The following is a 22,006-nucleotide window of genomic DNA, read 5'->3' as shown; positions in this document are numbered from 1 at the left end:
CGGGGGAGGATGAACAATTGGCAGCAAGGTTTCTACAAGGAACCAGGGAAGGAGACGGTGGGGAGCAGATCACTGAGTATCAGGTAGGGTGAGTAGTTCAGGGTGTAAAGACTTAGGTGTTTGGGAGGAGCCATACCTTGAAGAGGAAGGTCTTGAGCTTTTTCCTGAACTGTCTAAGTGATTGGGGCAAGTGTGATATTGACTGGAAAGAGCTTCCAGAGTCTTAGAGGGTAGACGGTGATGGCCTGTTCATAATTCTTTCCTTCCTGCACTGTCAGAGTTCAAATCTGCAGATGTACTTCTGGTGGATTGCAAGCCTCAGCAGATTCTGGGTTTCTCAGTGAGCAAGGTAGCCCAGGGACTTCCGAGTGATAGTATTGTAGACGATGCAACAGGATTTGAAACTTATACAGACTTGCAGCTGGAGCCAGTGCAGTTTGATGAGGGTCGGGTGATGTGGTCGATTTTGCGGAGTCCTTTGAGTCCTGCTGCAGCATTCAGGACACATGTCAGGGTGGCCGGGTTGTCACTGGAAGGCCTTCCAAAAGGGCATTGCCATAATACAGGTGGAAGAGTAGTTAGGCTTGCACAGCAGATCAGAAGTTTCTTTCTGGGATGAAGGGCTCAATTGTACGCAAGAGAGAAAGTTGTGGTACCAATCTGTCTGTGTCTTTTTTGCTATGTGCTGTTTTAAACATGAGGTGACTGTCAATGTTCAACCAAAGGGACTTGGCACAGGTGGATAGCTGGGGTGTGAAGCCCTCAATGTTCATAAAAGAGAGCCAGGTCTTGATGTCAGGGGGTTTGGTGGTGTTGGTCAGCAGTAGGAATTCAGTCTAAGGGGGATTGGGTTTCAAGTAATCACTGGACATCCAGAACTGGATCAATGTGAGGCAGGCCTTGAGCCTGTGGGTGTCTTCGATGGAGGATATCTTGAGGTAGATCTTTGAGTCATCTGCATATTGGTGCATGTGAATGTGAACGAGGAGGGTTCTATGACCTTGATGATGGCCTTTCCTATGCTGCATATGGGTCTCTATCCGGATTGGTAGGACTGAAGGAGGTTATTGGCTTTGATGTGGAAGAGAACTTGGGTGGCTACTGCTTTCGGAAGGATCTTACCTAGAACAGGAAGATGGATGATGTGGCAGTAGTTGCTGAGATTGTCACTGTCCAGTGTTGCTTGCTTAGAAAGTGGGAGGATTAGTCTGGTCTTGATTGTCAAGGGGAAGGAGTCTTGATTTAGGAAACTGTTGTGGTAATTGTCAGGTTAGGGAAGAGTGCTTCAGTTGGAAGGGTCTTGAGTACAGAAGATGTCATCCGCATATGATGTGGCCTTGACGGATACTAAGGTGGCAGTGGGGTCTTCCATAGTGTCTTGGAATTCGTCCAGGTAGTTGTCTTTTTTGCGGTAAGGAATGAGGACACAGAATAAAGAAACCAGCATGATACGTATAAAATCTTGTATGAGACCGATGGACAGAATAAATGTTTCTTTTCCTTAGTCTCAGTCTCCATTTTTGACATACGTAAAATCCCTGTGGGCTTTGATGCATTATTGTGGCAGGGTTTAATGAACGTGTCCTTTGTCTGTTTCACCTTTTCAGAGTGTATACCCTAGTAGACGGTGTAATGTTCCATTAGCTGATACAAATGGATGTATGGATCGATGTCTACTACACTAGTAGGAAGTGGTTTAGCTTCGATTCCCTTTATTCAACTGTGAAGTAATTGTAGTAATACATTATCTTTGGAACACAAACTGCATTTGTTTAGACAATCTTATTTATGTTTACAAAATATGTATTGCGGGTTCATGATACTGCCGATCCTTTTTCTAATGCAAACAACATTTATATGGGGAATACTTATTTGCATGCATAACTGCAGCCAAACATTCTTGTTCAGCGGTGGCGTGTTGTGTACAGAATTGATTTTGTTGTTGCTTGAATGAAACTTGATGTGCTATAAAATGTCTGACATGCACTATTTATGCAAATATGGCCACGGCCATCGAGGATATATGCATGTTAAAAATCAAAGCAGTTACATTTTAATTGTAATTCATCGATTTAGGGGAGAGGTTGCCCTTAGCTAGTTTGTACTTACCAATGGGAGAAAGCCGACTGTTTCCAGACAGGAACTGTGTTTGATCTGTCATATTTTTCACATCCTAAAGACAGAACCCACTTAAGCTGTGAAAATAGAGTAAGAGGTGGCTATCGCAGTTTTAGGATATGCAGTGAGGATGTTCCGCTCCCATACACGCCATAGATAATGGACTTCTCATAAAACATATTTGAAAACCAGTCCCCTCAAGAAATTGTTGAGTCTTTTAGAACATACTTGATTTGCAAAATCCTTTTAGAGGTAGAACTAATATCCACATCACTCGCTTCTTAGTCACTAAATCTTTCATGGTGGTCTCCAGTCTTCTAAAGCTATTGACGATTTGATCTCCAGCTGTTTCCAGACCTTTTATCGTCCATGTCTCTGGTGGATACTCTCATTGTGTTGGCATTGTGCCTGGTTTAGCTTTCGATGGATCCCAGTGCCTGTCAATACACAGATAATTGCAGGAAAAGAACGAGGGTAGGTCAGCCTTCCCTGAGGATGAGGATCCCCTCCCAAGCCCCTGGTTGTGCAGCAGGGCTAATGATTGGTTGGAGGCCTATATTGTATAACCATTTAACAGAGGCCCGCTCTTAACATCAGCTGGGCCAGAGGGACAACTGGTGACCCTCAATTTGGCAATTGAATCTGGACAAAAAATGCACAGAGAACGCTGCAAGGACTTATACTGAATTAAGGATCATTAAGGTCCTGCAGTGAATGTTATCCCATATATAGCAATTAAGTTAACAATGTACAAGCACATTAGAGGCTACAGCAATTGGGCCCTGTCTTGACGAGGACCATAGGAGGTCGAAACATGTGTCGACATAGGGGCATTTTGTCGTTAAAACCATTCTGGAAATACAACTAGTTGTTTCAAACTGAATAATTTTGAAGCATAGAGTGGACAGGCGCATGATAAAGGGGTCACCTACACTTATATGTTATTTCAAATCTGGGTTTATGAGGATACACGTGGCCATCCCCTCAAGTGACGGTCCCCCTAATTTATGTATTTTCAATGTATCCTGTTCAAGCGACCAGTGTGGAGTTCACAATATCCTCAGGGTCCTTTTTTTCATTCAGCCTCTCTGGGATTGTCTTTGACTTTCAGATCCTTAAAGCAAAGCAGCAGCGTTGTCATTTGCGATCATTCATGAAAGGGACTTCCCTGAACAGGAACTATAAGCACCTGACTTTGAGACTGAAGTTTTGATATAAAAAGTATGTCCTTATGCACAATAGGCAGGGATATTTCAGTTTCATTGTTTGGAAATACCTTCGAAATTTATTTTATTTTTGTATAAAAGTTTTCCGCCACCCCTCACCTTCGAGGGCTACTTGGCGTCAATAGCAAAGTGGGCCCCAAGTGAATAGGGGCTAAATTACCCATTCAAAGAGATCTGCATTATTTCCTGCCTTTAGAGTAGATGTATGAATTGTAAACCTAGAGTAGACCTATGAATTATAAGCCTATTTTTGGAAGGACTTCATTGGAGCGAAGTCGCTTTGAAAAGACATACTTTAAGCAGTGGAGGGCTTTACAGCAAAGCTGTCCCTTGGCCACAGGTTTTGCATGTTCATTCTGACCAAGCACACAATCAAGATCTGTAACATGTAGAGGAATATAGAATTTAAGACCTTTTTTGTTTCTTATACACTGAGAAGCGATCCTCCGCACTGCCACTCCATGCCCATACACAGAGAGTCATTGAGCGCTGTGTCCATGGATAATGGTGCTCGCTACATTGATCTGTGTGCCTCTGAGAAGAAGAGTCTGAGCTCCTTCACACGGTCAGTGGCACGGTGTCCACCTGCACAGCACTTACAAAGGAGTGCAGCAGCAATGACACAGGGGTGAAGGTACCTGGTTAAAACAGATTTTCCATATCAACATGCAGGAAGTTCATGATTCTCTTAAAGTTACAGCGGCAAAGATGTCTCTCCATCTTTAATGTCAGAGAACAACATTGAAAACACCTGAGCAAACTTATATACTTCTCTACATTTCCCAAGAACACCCAGGAGAAATGCCTACGATTTACAACAAAACATGTGACAAGTCTCATCCAATCACAGTCCACTCAGGCATGTAACGTCCCTCAAACGGAAACCACGTCCTCTGCTTTTATGTGACCATCCTTTGTGTTACTTATTTTATTGAAATTCCCAGGAAACCTCATGAACTTCCCCAACATTCACCTACTTAAGTTCTGCTATGCTGATTTCGCGTCTGTTCCTGAAATCAGAACCTCTTCTAATTCAAACTCGATCGGTTCTTCAATGTCATAATTGCTGGCAGATAACAATAAGGAATCATTAATTTTGAAAATGCATCTCTCAAATTCTCTGGAGGAGAAGTCCTGAAGGGGTGGAGCCACGCTGGGCTGCAGATCCCACTACAGCATGGAGAGCGAGCCCAATGCTAAGCGAATGCAGGAATGGTGGCATTTTCTCTGAGCGTGAAGTCGAAGTCAGGGCAAGAGGCGGAAACAGACAAGCACCCTTTTCCTGTGGTGGCACGACCACTGACAAGCCATGGTGGGCTCTGAGCCTGGCAACCGACACCAAGAACAGCTTGCTGGAGAGAGCCTGGATCCCCCAGCTCTATGACCAAAGTATGTTTGCTGACTACCACCGAGAGATATTAATTAATACTTTGAATACAGGCTGGGAATGCCATTGAGGCTACAGGAGCCGGAGAAACCTGAGCGGGCAAGCTCCCCATGTGCATCAGAATGCAAATGGTACAAACCCTGTGAATCAAGGCTGGGAAAGCGGACAATGTTATGGGACCCTTAGAAGCCAAAAAGGAAAGCGCCCTATTTGAAGCACAGTGGACAAAAGACTAACATTTTGTATCGAGGACAGGAAAGCTGACGAGGTAGCAGGAGCCAGAGAAATCGAGAGTGAGCAAGTGCCCTGTGCGAATTATGTGAATTAAGGGGAAACAAGTCTGTCAGAACCCAATAGGACTTTGGGAAGTCCAAGAGCCCTGAGGATGTTAAAAAGAGACCTGTGTTAAAAGGAGCCTTGGAGAGGTCTTGAGAAAAACCCTTGTTTTCCCAAGAAGTGGGACTAACAAAATCTGCTATAAAGCTGTCAACTTGTTTGCTTTGATAATAATGAACTTGGAAATATCGAAAAACCATCCAAGTGACTGGGCCAGGCAGAAGCCGAAACTAGAGGCCATTGCTTTGGCCTCTTTTTATTTCAGTTTTCCAAACTGGTAATGGCCAGATTAGTTGGAGAGTATTTTGGAACAAAGACTGTAACAATCATTAGTTGAGTTTATAGGTAGGGAACTTCCCTAAACGCTTCTATCTGCTGTTGTTGCTCGTCGAGGCTGAACGATTAGTTTGTGCTTCCCCCGCTGCACTTGACCATTCTGAGAGAAACTGTAATGGCGCTTCTGCGTCCTGACATTGTGTAAACTTCCTCTTGAGGAGTTTGCCCGCTCCTTTTTGCACCTGCTGCGAAAATCTCACTGCTGTGCAAAACTCACTGCTGTGTTTGTGCTCTTTCACAGCAGCTCAAGATTTTATAGTATTACAACATCACACATTAATCATTTTGCACAATAAAGTAAAGTACTCATCTGTTCTGCAAGCGTTAAAGAAAGAGGGTGTCGTTTCCGGTTGAGGGACGTTTTATGCCCGAGTGGACTCTGATTGGAGGAGACTGTCACATGTTTTGTTGTTAAACTACTAATTTCTCCGAGGTGGTGTTGGGAAATGTAGTGACGTTTAAAAGTTGTTTAAAGTTTTTGTAGTGATGCTGTTTTCTGACATTAAAGATGGAGAAGCATAATTTGAGCCTCTGGTCTTTACATAGATGGTACTTCATCATAGTTACACCCCGACAAGTGCAAATGTTTTCCTCCTTCTGGGGCAGTTAGTCTCTCCCGCTCCGGATCCTAGGGACTTACCTTCGCTGGAGTGCCCTTTCTTCTCTCTATTATTGCCTGTCCTGGCTGACGATGGGAAGTGATGCCCACGCTGCTGTGCTTCCTGCGGGTCCTAATGCCCCCTCCACAACAGGACAAGTGCTTCTTTCTCATGTGTGCTAATCCGTGCCACTACTCGCAGGTCTTTGTGGATCTTTGTTTCTATTGCCCAATCTTGGATTGTATTTCTGCTGGCTGCCACCAACCAATCTCTTTCCTTATACATGTTCTTCTTCTCAGTGAACCCTTTGCTTATTTGGTTCAAGGAATGTCATGCCACAGACACTTTATTCCATGTAAGAAAAAACAGTATTGTAATACTAGGTACAGTACATATTCCCAGAAGGGAGTACTGCTTTAATTCCCAATAAGGGTACTTCGTAGATTGATAATGCATGATCTGCATCGTGTCTCGTACAACTTAGTGCTTTTGGAAGGTGATTGTTACAGCGATCGTTCCGCTTGTGTGCCCTTATCAAGTAGGCTTGCAACTGGTGGTCGCGTTGTCTTTATTAATCACGAGACGCGACGTCACCACAGTGATAACCTTCGTTTTTTTTTATTTACATCAGTAGTTTCTCCGGTCATGCAGTTTAATGGATAGGTTTCCCTCTCAAAAGAATGTTGTGCATAAGGCAAAATCTTATTCACCATGCTCCTTCTTCACAGCATTAATACAGTACCACAGCAGCCATTTTAACATGTCCTCTTGAAATCTTTCCTTCAAAGCCTGAGAACCTGCTCCTAGCTAGCAAATCCAAAGGAGCTGCAGTGAAGCTGGCAGACTTCGGCCTCGCCATTGAAGTTCAAGGAGACCAGCAGGCCTGGTTTGGTAAGTGCCCATTGCCCCCGCAACCTGTTTTTTTCCACTTGTAATGGTGTGCAGTTCCGTCTGCGGGTGTTGTCTCTGCCATCTCACTCGCTTCAACGGTGACTAGCTTCTGGCAGAAGGGGGCTTATGCTAATGAAAGGCAGTTTGCATTTGAAGCAAACCACGGACTGAGCTTCAAGTGAAATCTCGTGTCTGTATTACAATTGTATTACATCTGAATGACCTCCCAGTCATTTTGTAATGTCGGCTGGTTTCAGAGTATTTAAACATGGGTATTTTAATGTTCTATTTGCATCTAAATGGTCTGGCCAGTTCAACTCAATTCAATTATAATTTTTTAAATAAATATGCACATGGACATTAATGAATATGGCTGTGATATGATATGGCATTTATAACGCACATGTACACAAGTGTTTCTATGCGCGACAAGGAGGGGGGGAACGGAGGGAGGACAAAACAATGATCTTACTAGGCCTTATGTCATTCAGATCAAGCAAGTGTGTGGAAGGGGAAGGTGAGAAGTTCCAAGGAGGGCGGGGGCGGGGTAGGGGTGGATGGATAAGTGCAGGTAATGAAACAAAAAGTTCAGCCAATCAAAAGGTGCAGCCAACAGGTGACTCATAAGTGCAGAGATAAAGGACTGTAGGGTTACAGATCCAGACCCGACACAGTGCAAGGTGCAACTGTACAGGCAGGGCCCTGGGCCCAAGTTCAGAGGGTGGCCAGGTAACCAGTGCGTGGAGCAGACACGTCATCAGCAGGCAGAGGAAGAAAGAAAGTGGAAGCGAAGTGAAAGGTCTGGAGTTGCTTCCGGAACCGGAGGTGGTACAGCTCAAGCTTGAGAGAGGCAGGGAGGCTGTTCCAGATGGAGGCCCCAGCCAAAGAAAGAGCACCGCCCCAATTCTCTGTTTGGGAAAGCGACTGACCCTCAGAGTGTTGGGGGCGGATGAGCAGAGAGCTCAAGAAAGGAGATGTTTAGGAAGAGAGAGTTGGAGTTAGTGTGGTCCCAGGTCACAGAAAGCCTTGTGTGCAATGCCGAAGGTCTTGAACTTGATCCTTGCCGACACTGGGAACCAATGAAGAGATTTCAGGGCTTGAGAGATACGATCCCTAGACTTGAGGCCAAGGACAAGTCTTGCAGTCCTGTTCTGGATAAGTTGTAGAGGACAGAGAGTAGAGGCAGGAAGATTTAAAAATAGTCTTTTGCAGTAGTGCAGCATAGGGAGTACCAGAGCTCCCCCCCACCAGCCCTCTCCCACCCCTAACCCTCTCACACTTCACCCAAAAATCTCTGGATGACCAAATGGTTCTTCGCTGTGTGCGTGTGTTTCTGAAGCTAGTGGTTCCTTTGTCCAGTGCTTGAGTGGCAGCTTGTGGAAGGTTCCTCATATTGGCGCTAGTGTAGTGTTTTTGTTCTGATTTTTATGTGTTCTCTGCATATATACTGCACCAAATTACTCGAGACACAAACTGGATGTACCCCAAAAGTGCAGCGATAGTTGTGGGCAAATCATGATTATTAAAGGTAAGAACACCTTCCAGCTCTACTTGCACTGAGCATATCTGAAGCTTGGCAATATATTGTGGGATTCCAATGAGCAGGAAAATGTGTCGGGAGTTTAAAGGGAAGGCATTTATGCTTGCAGTTAGGGGCCATATATATATATATATATATATATATATATATATATATATATATATATTGCATTACTTGTGCTATGCAAGACTATTTTACATTACATAATAAGAGTGATGGCTAATAGACCAGTGGGTCCAGTGCTAGATCATGAGATCTCGGTTTAAGCTACAGTATGCTGGCTAGCCTCCTAATGCTCCAAAGTTAGATAACAATGAGTTAAGTACCATTGAATTGGGTGAGAAAAAAACAAATTCATTGAGGGGGTCGATTGAGAGGGTCATTAACTTATGTTGGCAATTGAACAATTGTACTTATATTTTTAAACTTAGTCAGGCGGTGCATTTCTGACTAAGCAGAATCCGCATGCTATGGTTTTGACATCGATAAGAGAGTGACCCTCATTTTATGGGATTTACCCAATATGTCCTATGAGGTTGACAAGCACCAAAAAGCTGTTTTTTTTTCCGATGTTCCATTGAATGTATGTTCCATGTCACGCACTTGGTAGATTGTGAAGCATCATTGGTGGGTCTATTTTTATTATTGTGTTTAGAGTGGCTTTCTCCTCTGTAAGGCAGGTGCATGTGAATGACAAACTGTAGGGCACACACTTGTGTAAACCTTTGCATAAACACACACAACAATGCAATTTAATAGACGTTTAAAGGTCAATCCATTTTATTAGGATTGACAGAGACCAGTTCATGTCATGAATGAATAGTGTTGATGACCTGGAAGCAGCACTGTCTATGCACTGATAAAACTGAAGGCCTAGCCAAGACAGGTACTCCTCAGTTAAGAGATCCAACAAAGCACGCAACAAATGAGGGTGGTTGCCAGAGTCCCGTGACCTGGTCCTCTCCCTGAGCCACCCCTGGTACCAACTGATTATCGTAGCCTGTTGGCCTGCAAGGCAACAGACCACACCTTCACCTACAACAAACAGGGGAAAAAGAACACCGGGATTACAAAAGAACACAGTCATGGCACTAAAATGTAATCCAAATTAAATTCTGCCCCGTCAAAACCGCCACAGGGCGAAGGGCCTACTAGAGCTCTTGCTCCTCCACCAAATTTCATCCACTGGTAGAAAGTTAATGGAGACGAATACATTGCTTATCACAGGGCTGACCGAAAAAAGTTACCTAGCTGCTTAACAACTGTTGCCCCTCAACTACTTACCCGCAACTCCCTGTTTAAAAGTATGATAATTCGATGGCACTGAGGTTGACAACTGATTGACGAAACCTAGTAAGTAAAATGATTTCAGGTAACACAAGGCTATTCAGTCGGCCACCTGGATGGCTGAGTAATGCTGTCCGCTGAATTGCTCACCCTCCATGTCAGAGATGTGATATGCCCCAGCTCAAAATGGCCCTTTAAGGACTGCAGCCCAAACAATACAAGAGCCACTGCACACAGTTATTTTCTTGGAGATGAAAACTTTCTACACGTTCCAGGAATTCAGAATGGGCCAGGGAAAACCTGCCCCAAGAATCATGCCACCTCCAACTTCCAAATGTGTTTAACTTAATTTCCACCCTCTGCACGGTAACCATGTTACATAGAGCTTGGCTGATGCTGCCACGTCTGTAAAACCACAGAACACAATTGGGCGAAATTATGATGGTAAAAAAACAACCCAACTGCACCAGCCATTCAGAGAGTCACCATAAACAATACCAGCTATTCAAAGTGGCCCTGGCCTTCCAATCCAATGAACTATATAGGCAGAAAAAACAAATGGTCTCCAAATTGAAACCAAAGGCTAATTATTGTACCCCAATGGGAAGCTGAATGTAATTTACTCTTTGATTGACTGTCCATTCTCAGGAGCTTTGAGCATACCCACTGTGCCAAGGGTTAGTACAACGGCATGCCAGTAAGATGGAAAACCAACCCCTACAGAGGCTATGAAATGCTGGCCGAGAAAATTGCTTTTGACTGATGCTAACATTTCCTTGGCATTCTTGGATTAAAGCTATCGTGCCCCACTTACAGTAGCATGCTTAAGCGGATCTATTTGCAGTGGACTGCTCGCAAAATTGCATAACATTTATAGTCCACCCTTGCCAGTAGATCTGGGGATGGATTGCCGGGATGGGAGGGAGCGATGAAATCTGTCCAGAATATACTGAAAATAAACGCTTAAGGGGTTGTAGCATTGCACAGTCCTGACCATGAGACAAAAAGACCCATCTAGGCAAGCCCCATTATTTCAATCCTCATGCGATGCACCCTGCTCGTAGACCTCTTTAGTGTGCTTAAGGAAAGTCAATGAGGGCAGGAAAATGAATTCCCTAACATTTACTACATATAACAAAGATGGTTTCAGATAGCTGCAAGCTAAGTGTAAGGATACTGCACACTGCATCCCTGTGATAAAGTGGAGTCGGAGTCGAAGAAGCCGTAAAGAAAAGTAACCTTAATTCAGGAAAACAAAAAAGATAAAGCAGGTAACGCCTGAGGGTTCAATCAAGTCCCTTTGTCTGGGCTCTTCTGTACGGAGGCCTTCACTCCCGTCCGATGATGGTCATCTAATAGGCCCAGTGATAGCCACTGCTTTCCGGCTCTCCGCTAACACGTTCCTTTGAAGATAAGAACAAGAATACAAAGTATCCCTCGGGGGACTTAAAGTTCTTCCAGTTCCTCTATAGACGACACTATACGTGAGGATGACCACCTGACTTGGTCTCCACCCCCATGGGCGTTCTCTCCCAAGTGCCATGACCTGCTAGAATGCTGCTCCGGTTCGGAACGGTGGCTGACAGCCAGGGAAGATCAGGGGAAATCTCAGAAGCGAGGCAGGGTGAGTATATACTCTCCTTCGGTTGGCTTTGCCCATGTGGGTATGTCGTTCTCATTACCCGTATAAATGGCGTGATCCGAGCCCACTTACTCCTCTGCGCCACCTCAAAACCCTGATCGTCCGACTGGTGCTTTAACACTGGACACAAGACGCTGTGTACCTCCTTAGAATCCTGTAGAATAGAAATCCCCTAATTTGATTAAATGCACTTGATGAATGAGGAGAAAATGTAACCAATTGAAATGTTGGGATCCTTTGTTAGTTCCCCACTCTGTCATCTGCCACACATCTGACTAGAGGTTGACGCTTTGGCGTGAATCCAACGACCATTGTTAACACATGTGCAGCAGCAGCAGCTTTGCTGGCTTCTCTAAAAATAGAAGTGCCTGGTTTTATAAGGTCAATACTTCATCAAAGGCTCCATATGGCGGGAAAACGGAGCCTAGATATTCATTTGTTGATACATAAATAGAAACCAAAAAATGTGCAATTAGGGATAACAATTTGCTAGCGCACACATTTTAAGGACAGAAGCGCCACAAACCAAATGTACAATCTCGCTCCACCATCGATCCACGGATAATTAATTGGAACAAAACTTGCCAAGGCTAGATGATTGCATATATTATGGGGTGTTCTGTAAAATTATACTACTGTGTTTTAGACTTTCAAATTTTCTCCCCAGTAAGTGAGGTGCACGTGTATGAAAACCTGAACATGTAAGCAGGTGGCGTGCAACAATTACCCACCATTTATTGGGTTGTTTTCCACACTCGAGTTTGCATCATATGGTGAAAAGTAATTGAAGTAGCTGGTCTGAGCAATGGCATTAATTGGTTTGCATTGTGGGTAAGTAAGAAGGGGGAGGTGGACCAATTTATGTCATTTTACACTTCTTTATTTAAATAATAAGACACAAATTACTTACTGTCCCTAAACTCGAGGTTAGGGGGAGGGGTTCCCTACCTGACCAAGCTAGCTAAGGTGCTAGTCTGTAAGTCCAAAAGTAAATGGTCTGTCCACCGTCCAACTTTTAGCCATTCTGTCCCTACCACTATGCAAAAACAAATAAAAGCCAGAAGAATGACTCCCTTCTCCTGGAAAGGCTTCTTCTGCTTCTGAACAATCAAAGATCTTGGAGAATGACTCTAGATGTTATTCCTTGGTCTTAATATGTGGTTCTCAGATATTGTTGAGCTAAATCTTTAAATAAATGCTGTAGTTCCTGTAGGGGACCTTTCCAAATCTTTCCCCTGCTTGCTTTTCTGTAAGGCCTTTCCTCTTTAGCCATTTATATTTTTCGAATGCTGGGCAAAAGTCTCTCTTCAGTGTCTAAGGAGAGTCTTTCTTTTCCTAGTTCCAACTGGGAGAATGAATTCCTCTTTGTATTCTCCTTACTCTTAATGTTACTCTGCTTCTTCAACTCTTTGTGTATAAGATGAGTATTGTAGATCTCTTCTTTACACTCACTGTCTTCTGTTTGGCCTTAATTATTCTGAAGCCACTCACTGAGGCGAGTAGACCGAGTCTTACAATATTTGTTACTCTTCTTAACTTTGTTCTGACTACTGACACGAATAGGCTGAATCCCAGGGTATTGGTTACTCTTCTTAACTTCTTTCTCACTACTGGGATGAGTAGGCTGAGTCCTTGAGTATCTGGTACTCTTCCCGTCATGCCAAGCACTGTAACGAGTATGATGCAGCACTCCCGTTTGCTGTGATCCCTCCCGGGTCTCCCACCATCTCTGTTAGCTTGTTTCACAGGGGTTGGCATCGCGGAGCCTGTTCTCAGGAGCGGGACTTCACATAAATAAAATACAAATACATGACATCCAGACGACTTGCTCCCTTGTTCCGTAAGCTTTCTCCTTCTTTCAGCGGCTCTGTGGCTTCCAGGTGTCAATGGTCTTGGCGCAGTTGTCAGACTCACTAGTCCACCTCTGCAGGGTCACGCTATCACCTGCTTCTTCCTTATGGAGTTTCCTTCCCCTCTGCTCATCAGCCAAGGTCTCCTTCGAGGTCTCTGGCCAGCAGTGCCTTCTTCCTTCCTCCCAATGGAGGCCTGTGCAGTCTTGCAGTCCAGCCACGACTTGACTGGTTTGAAGCTGTTGGGCTTCTTTCCTGTCTGACAGTAAAAGGAGTCCTTCCTTTGTTGTTGTTACCGGTTGCTGGCTCCTTCCCAGCAGAGGGTCATAGTCCCTCCTCTGTCTGATGAATGTTCTGCATCCTCAGTTCACTCTTCATCATCACAGTATTGGGAGTAATCAATATTACTCTTCCACCATTCCTCTTCTTCATAGTATTCGTGATGGGTTGTTGTTGAAGAGGAAACTTATTTTCTTTATGACAGTAACACAGTGGTCCGACTTGGTGGTCTTGTGGTGGTGTTTGACAAAGGTCCTTTCGGGAGTTCTTCTATGGAACAGGGGTCCCTGTCCCTCAAGAGGTAGTCTCTCACTGTGAGGTGCCGCTTACTGCTAGCCCTAGGAGGAGTGTTGCATAGCGGGTTCACCTCTCTAGCCACACAAGGAAAGGCTCTAACCTTGGAAGAAGTAATCACGTGATTTTTCATAGCATAAAGCACCCCCTTACCTGTTCTTTGTGGTGGCCCAGATGGGTTTGTTCTCAGTTATTTAATACCTATGAAGGAAGCCTGACAATGAGCTCGTGGTGGTACTGCCTAATCAACGTCATTAAAGTTCAATTTCTTGTCAAATATTTTAATCAACATTGAACTGCAAATATTGACTTGCAGTCCTATGTTTGCCATTCTAAACCTCCTTTAATCATGCCGGTTAGTGATTACTTGTAAGATGACGTTTTAAACTACTGTCCTTAAAATGGGAAAGAAGCATGTGATTAAAAGTTTGTCTTGCTCAATTTCTTCCAGAAAAGGCCAGCATCCCACTCAAGCCTTTAAGTGGACTTTAAGCAGACCTGCGGATATGCACTGCATTTTTTGTACATGCCTCGGACCTTGACCCGAATTTCAAGCTCGATATTAAGTCTTTCATTTTGTGTGGTTCAAGGCAGCCAGTTAGAGCACTCGAACTTCTACAGTGTGAGGCCCTTTTCACTCTGCCTTCGTCAGTCATTGTTGTGTAATGTGCCCTCGCAGAAAAGGTCGCTCAGGTATGTTTTTATTTTGTTCACAAAACACGGTGCCTGTCTGAACTCAATCGCTGATTTTCACCTCACAAAAATGTGGTGCCAAGTTATGTGATTTTTGTGACATTTTAGAAAAAAACAGGTGGCCTTTTGTGATTTTCTGTTATTTCGGTACTTTTTTTTTTTTTACGTTTTCAAAACAGAAATCGGTGATCAGTGTTTCTCTGATTTCTTTTGTTGTGTTTTTGTGTGCGCTTAGGTGCAAATCAAGTATCCACAGATCCTCGGATATTTTGGTTTGCTTAGCAAAGTATCTGGTGCATCTGTGATATGATGTGATATATTCTCTTCCAGAAAATAAAACACCGGTCATTTAGCCAGTCAAAATGTTTTATTGCTGGCACACCTCCAAACATCACGACTCTAAAATCATTACAGCTTGCAAAAACATTGCGGGTACAGCATGTACAAAAAGAGGCTTCCCCCCCTTAACTCCCCAAACATTTCTCTGTCACCGGGCTTGTCATAAATAGCGGGCCACTTCATGCTGCAGGACTTCTTCTCTCGTGACAAGTATCGCAATATAAGTCGGTGTCGCTCACAAGTTCACCTGGAGGACACCGTACCCCGAGGGGATATTGCCGCCAAATTATGTTTATTAAAGTGAAGTGAGAAGGGAAAAATGCAATAAAAAGGTTATGATATGATAGGTTATTTATAACGCGCTTAATATCCAGAGGTTTCGCGCAGACCAGGGGATCGAACCTGCGGTGCTCCGTGTCGTCTTGCTTCCAAGGTGAGCACGTTGCCCCTGAGATATCCTCCCGAGACTTAGTCCTCTTCCCCTAAATATTCTCGGAGTGGACAAATTTGCTATTCAACTATATTCCTGTAAACATTGGAGAACATTTTCGTTTTTGCAGCCTCAGGTGTGGTGCTAAATGAAGGGCCCGCCCTGAGGTGACGTTTGAGAGAAGACTAAGTTATAGTCCGTAGGGCAGCTCAACTATCCTCACCCCAGCCATGTTCAAAACGGCCTTCAGCCAAATGTATATTGGTGCCCAAAAATGAAATAGAAAACATTGGATGGTAATTTCTGTGGAAATAAAGAGAACACCTATAGGGTGGCGAGCTAGATGCGCCTGGTGACTTGGTCCAATGAGATGGCATTGCTTTACACCAGAGAGCAACCCAATCCAAACTGAAGATGCATGTCGAACACACTAAAAGGTACATTTTTCTCAGCCGGCCTATGGGTACAAAGCTCAAAGGTTGGGGTTGCCTATATTTTCTAGCAGAGTGGCAATTGACCAGTTTCTAATAAGTGTTCTTTAAAGCAAGCACACCTCATTGCATTTTTCTTCCAGGATTGTCACGCTGGATTCCCAGGTGTCGCTGAAGGGGGCAGCTTCCAGGTGCTGGGCAGGCTTTAACCCCATTTACCTAGATGCAGAATAGTTCTGCTTTGGATTGCAGCAGGCGGGTGCGCACAACAATGGAGTTCCAAACACGACTACCCCTCTAATGCACCCCATCTAAAACGTTTGAGGGGATCATTGGGCACCCTTTCCATACCTCAGGAGACATCTCAAGAACTGTTTCTTGGCCATACAAAAAGGTGGACAGTTGGAATATGCCCGTCACGTGGCTCCATAAGTGGAATTCTCTGTAAGCTTCAAGATGATCAGCCTGAGCTTGTAAAATGATGGTTGGATAGATTAGTCCTGCCAGAGGTTTGCTCGAGTACCCGTCTACTTTTCACTATTTGTGACTCCCAATTAACAGGATTTGTGGACCGTATACTGTGGAATTTAAAGCCGTCGACTATTGCTAGGAAGCCATAGGTGATCACAGTTGTTTAATCTTCCTCCCAAATCATAGCCTTGGCTCTCGCAGTGCTGATATTCATCATTTTGCTATTGCAATGGCAGACAATAGCTTTGAGGATCCCCTGCAGGACATTTTTCTTCTGGTAATAATAAAACTTAATGAGTGGATCCAAAAATCAGGTGCTGCCTTGTGATTTTCATACTCCCTCAGCAAAAAACCTCTCCTCTTATAATTCCTCAATCTAGTACCCTCATTAAATTCTAATTCTACCCTAAACAGAATCCTCATCTACCTTTTATTATGAATGAATTGCCTTCCCCATACTAGCCCCGAGTACAACTCACAGCCTACTGCCACTCCAGGTGCCTTTCACAAAATGATGCTGAACCTCAAAATGTTTGCCTTACATCTGTGAGTAATTCAACTATCTCAAATCTCATTTACCAGAACATCGGGAAAGTTTTGTGAAGTTTGACGGTTGAATTTGGTGGATATTCTGGACATTACATTTTTGCCCCTACTGGTTCCAAAATGCTCCGTTTCCATTGACCAATTTCCTGTTGCTCTGTTTAGTTTTGCCTTCTGTTGGCGCCTTTATGTAGTTGGGTCTTAAGCTATTGCAGTCGTAATAAGGTCTGTAGCTATCGTTTGGTTTTCCTTCTATTGTAATATCTTGCACACCCAGTCGAATGGTGCTGTCATCTTTCTGAACTAAACATATTTGGTGTTTATCGGAGTGCCCTTCTTCAGCCCAACTCTGGACAGCGAATCTCTGTAAAATCGGTCAACCTCATTTCTGGGGAAGACTCTCTTAGCACATTGTGACAGAGAAGCAGCAAACCTAGAACTAGAATTTGAGGGAATGCAACAATGCCTCTGTGAAAAGGTCATTACATAAACCTCAAGGAAAAATGTGACTTTCTTGGTATAGAGAGTCATGCACATTTAATGTTTCTAATTGCATTGAAGTGATGGAGAGATATGCAAAGATGTCTGGCTTAGCTGTGAACCCCCAAAAATCTAGTATATTCCACTGGGCAGGTACAAAGGGACCCCACTAGAACAGCTACCGGTTCTACAGATAGCATGGGAGGTGCGCACGTTCCGATATCTCGGAAAAGATATATACCATACGGTAGAAGAGGAACACTAGTATAGCACAGAGGAGGCGATCAGGAAAATTGGAAATAGTATGAAGTTTTGGGTGAAACTACCCCTAGCGATGATGGGGCGAGGGGCAATGTTGAAAATGGTGGTCCTACCGAGACTCTTGCATTAGTTTGGAAATATTCCATACCTTATTACAAGGCAGACCTTTGCTAAAATAGAAAGCATGTGCAGGGATTTCCTCTGGCATGGGACGAGGAATAGAGTAGCCCTTTGGAACTACAAAACTCATATGTAAAAGGGGCATAAAACTGCCAAACTACGAAATTTACTACATAGCAAGCCAGCTGCAATATGTAGCTAAATGGCTCTCTGAATAGTCAACCTCGGAGTCCAGGCTGTTCCGACAGAACTGTGCCCCATACTTCCTAAAGGAAATGATGTGGCTGCCTAAGGCAGACATGGAAGGGTGCCCAAGGATGATGATGCTAGGGTGGAAGATATGGCGCAGGGCCTGCCAGCTGATGGTGAATTCATTCCCGTGCTCCCCGCAGATACCACTAGTGGCGTTGGCCGGCAAAGACAAGCAGTTAAGAATGATGATTAGCAAACATTGGGAACCGGTGGGGATAGCAACCATGGGTGATATATGGCAGGAGGGGGACATAAGGGACTTTGCGGTATTAGAGGAAGAAACTGGGTTACATACAGGCCAGTATATCACATACCACAGGGTGGTGCGGAAAATCAAGGAGACATGGTCCGAACTAACAATAGCAGAACCGGACACTACCATAGACACAATATACGACATCGTAGCGGAGGGACACAATATATCCAGAATATATGAGCTGATGATGTCCAAGGTGGGGAAGGAAGTGGCACAACTGAGACGGGACTGGGAAGAGGAAGTGGGAGCCCCAATGAGTGATGGGATGTGGGAACGAGCCCAAGGGTACCACAAAAAAGTGTCAAGGAATGCAAGACTGCAACAGATACAACTTTATGTAACCCATAGGGCGTATATGACGCCCCATAGAATAGCCAAATTCAAAAATGTAGGACGACATGCGCGCCCCAAATGTGATGAGGAAAATGCCGGAATGGTGCATATGTTTTGGTCATGCCCAGTCATTGTGCGTTTTTGGGGTGAGGTGGCGCACAGGTTGGCTGAAAAAAGAATGAAAACTGTGGTAGATACGGTGTGGGCCTGTTTGATGGGAGGGTTTCCGAGACCGCGTAAACTCAAGCATGTGAGTAAACTAAAGGATTTAGCGTATGCACTTGCAAAGAGGAGAATTGCTATGGGATGGAAGGCATGCCAGAGACCACAAACAGAGGTATGGTGGAAAGATCTACAGAAATGGGCCGAAGCGGAAACTGCGGTATGGCAGGATGCAAGTAATGACCGGGGGGTGGGGGGGGGGCTGAGACCCTGATAGCCTGGAAACAATTAATAGCGGAATTATTTGGGTTACCACGAGACCCAACAGAAAACATGGAGGATGAATCCTTATCACAAGATGCAGAAACAGAACATGGAAAGGAATAGGCTCGTAAGGGGTGGGGGGGAGAGGAGAAGCAGTGGACATGTTGAAGTGACGTATGTTTATAATGTTATTGCATGCACTGCAAGTTTGGTTTGTATTGCCTGTTGAAATAAAATGAATACAATTATTTTTTTAAAAAATGTTTCTAATTGTATGGGCATCAGTCAACCCAAATTAGACATTTTATATTCTGCCCTTATTTGTTTGGGCGGTGAGAAGCCACTCTCCTCATGTGACATATAACCATAGATTAAGTACAATGGTGATGTTAACACCCACTTGTAGGACTAGCCTGCATCGTACCATGTCTATTGGTCACCCTCCATTTTTCTAATTTGGTTATAGGAGTTTGGGGAAGATTTGCTCGCCCTAGAAGATAAAACTGCATACTTATGAAGGCTATATTTCTCCTCCTCAGAGGGACTAACTACACTTGGAAATTCAGGTCATTAATGTGACCTTGAATTGTTCCAGACAACTTAACAGTGTCTAAAGAATACAGTTGCTCCTTTTTATAGCGAACTAGGACTTCAAAAGAAGAATACTCTCATCACTCTAATATTGTTAACAACTACTCCTGAAGACAGTCCGGTCAATACCGAGAGGACTGAAACATGTCGAGTTTACAGTCCAGGAATTATCCTAGACTGGTGATAAAAAACAATTAGAGATTGTGATTGATCTAATACCCCGACCTAATAGGACCTTTTTACATATTAATGAATGTGTTTGAAAAAATCCTTTTAGAAAACATTTTTTGTTACCATTTGTGATTGTATCTTTAGAGTATTATGATGAATGTGTTTAACAAAAAAAAGATTTTAAGACATTTTTATTCAGTAATTATTAAAAATAAATATAATTTGTAAAGAAAGTATGACATATTTTTGATAGAGAGTACCTGTTGACAATTCCCACAGTCCTACTTCTCCTTGTATCTAAAGCAATCTAACAACTGGCAAAATGTGTTCCTCAGCAATCAGATTGGTTTAGATTGTTTGTTTGGCTGCTCATCCATGATTCACACCAGGGGAAGGGCACTCTGGCAATCAGGTGGCTGGAACAGCTGGCGAGAACAAACTGTGTTCCGCCTGCTCTTACCATCCACCTGAGGCCCTTCCCTGGGTGGCGCCATCTTGCCTGTGGGGGGAGGCAACTGGGAGCCCTCTCCCCGATACCTCTCCACACCCCCACGCTCACCCCCCACTCCCGAATACAAAACATAACCTTGCCCCCCCCCTCACTCTCCACTTACCTGCTGGACTGGAGCTTTCTGCTCCAATATCGGCCCTCCTCCCACCCATGGTCGCCATAGCCTACTCCTATGGTATTGCCCATCTTGTTTTTATTTCATTTGACGGGAGATCAGGCTTGCGCAATACAAGTTCAGACGATCTCCTGTTACAAAAAAAAAATAATAATAATTTGAACCCTGGGGTGCGAATGGCTATCACCCCCGTATCAGGGAGCAGACATGGCCGATAATGGCCCACAGCCCTCGCTGGTCATGCCCGTCCCTCGACGTGGGTGGTGATTGCCATTGCAGCCTAATCATGGGAAATTTAGGATTGAACCCAAACCCTGTATGGCACTGTGTATTGTTTGTTTAATATGTATATTATTCAGGTAAGCAAAATAAAGGTGGAGTGTGTAGTTTTTGGACTCCGTTGTGCTCGGGAATGCCATGCACGCTCGATAGGTGCGATATCACAACGTATGCATGACATTACATCATTATGCCGCTCAGTGGACGTGGTACACTCGATTGCGGCACACCTGCACATTCCAATATGGCTGCCCCGTCCAGATGCTCCGCAAAATGTGCAGCGTCTATGCGATGATATCAGTGGAACCCAGGACCCGGAAACAAGCAGACGTGTGTCTCGGTGTCCTCATGTCTCAACGCTCCGTTGTCTTGAGTGGACACATTCTGGTACTGTCTACTCTGTTCCAGAAGTTTTTCTTGCTGTCCCTCTTCCTCCAGTGTTTGTTTGCTGCTGCTCCTGGATTTTGCTCTTGCTGCCTTTAGCTCTCTGCCTTATTCCTCCTCCTTCCTTCGTGCCTTTCATCAGTACCTGAGATGTACTCTAAGCAGCTGAGCTTCCCCGGCTTCTGTATCCAATTTTCAGGCCGCTCTGCAAGTGGAGGTTTTTCCAGCCTTGCGTTTTCCTCCATTCCTTCCTGGCAAATCGATGAGCTAGCTGGGCAAAAGTGTTTCTTCACCTCCTCTGGGACTGACAAGCCCTTCCTCTAACATCCATCCTGCAGCAAGAAATCAGAGCTAAGACCTGTTGGTGACAGATTGAGACGCCAATGGTTTGATTCTGAAATGGCCCAGTTTCCGGACTTGGTGAACGCCGTTCAAGGCTTGACAGCTGAGGTCCAGGCTTTGAAAGTTAAGATTGCTGTCCTGGAACAGGCTGTTGCACAACGTGCACCTCATGATCCGGTTCCTCCACCATTGGGCATCGGAGCCTTTGATGGAAACCCTAAACGACTACAGCAATTGCTGGATGCGTGTTGCATTCAGTTTACTTTTTGACCCAGTACTTTGTCTACATATCGAAACAAGGAAGGTTATCTAGTTACTTAAATGACAAAGGCATCCTTGGCATGAGTTGCACCTTTAGTCAATACCAGGAGCCCATTGTTGGATAATTATGGGGATTTTGTTACTGCCTTGAAGGGTATGTTAGGACGTCCAGACCTTACCTACACCGCTCAAGAAGCCCTTTTGCAGTGTTCTCAAGACGTTTCGGCTTAAGTTACCCGATTTTAAACTTCTTGCCACCAAAGCTGCTTTGCTAGCAGAAGTACAGTATTCATTGTTTCATCGTGGTTTTTCAGAAGAACTCAAGGATGAGTTGGCCAGGGTGCCAAGACCCGCTTCGTTGCAAGAGCTGCTAACTTTAGTGATGCAGCTGGAATATCGATTAATGGAACGAAGATCTGGAAAACGAAAATATAAATCCAGACTTACCTCTCTGATACCTCTACCTAATTTGTAATTGTATTTGTTTTATTTGTGTAGTGCAAACCAGGCCCGGGGGTTACCGGGAGCGTAT

General features: G+C 44.3%; 1 protein-coding gene across 25 annotated transcripts in view; it reads left to right on the top strand.

The window, feature by feature from the left end:
- CAMK2D (calcium/calmodulin dependent protein kinase II delta) overlaps window positions 1-22,006 on the top strand; it is a 1,139,541-nt gene that overhangs the window by 773,549 nt on the left and 343,986 nt on the right. For all 25 annotated transcript variants that reach the window (XM_069631027.1, XM_069631047.1, XM_069631025.1 and 22 more), the window contains exon 7: window positions 6,791-6,893. In XM_069631027.1, coding sequence (XP_069487128.1) covers window positions 6,791-6,893 — 103 coding nt within the window. The remainder of the gene's footprint in view (window positions 1-6,790; window positions 6,894-22,006) is intronic.

This window comes from Ambystoma mexicanum, chromosome 6q (genome assembly GCF_040938575.1).
Source record: "Ambystoma mexicanum isolate Mex_15411 chromosome 6q, UKY_AmexF1_1, whole genome shotgun sequence".
In the NCBI taxonomy this organism is placed as follows: Eukaryota; Metazoa; Chordata; class Amphibia; order Caudata; family Ambystomatidae; genus Ambystoma; species Ambystoma mexicanum.
Note: the sequence above shows the minus strand (reverse complement) of the source record. Positions and strands in the feature narration are given on the sequence as shown.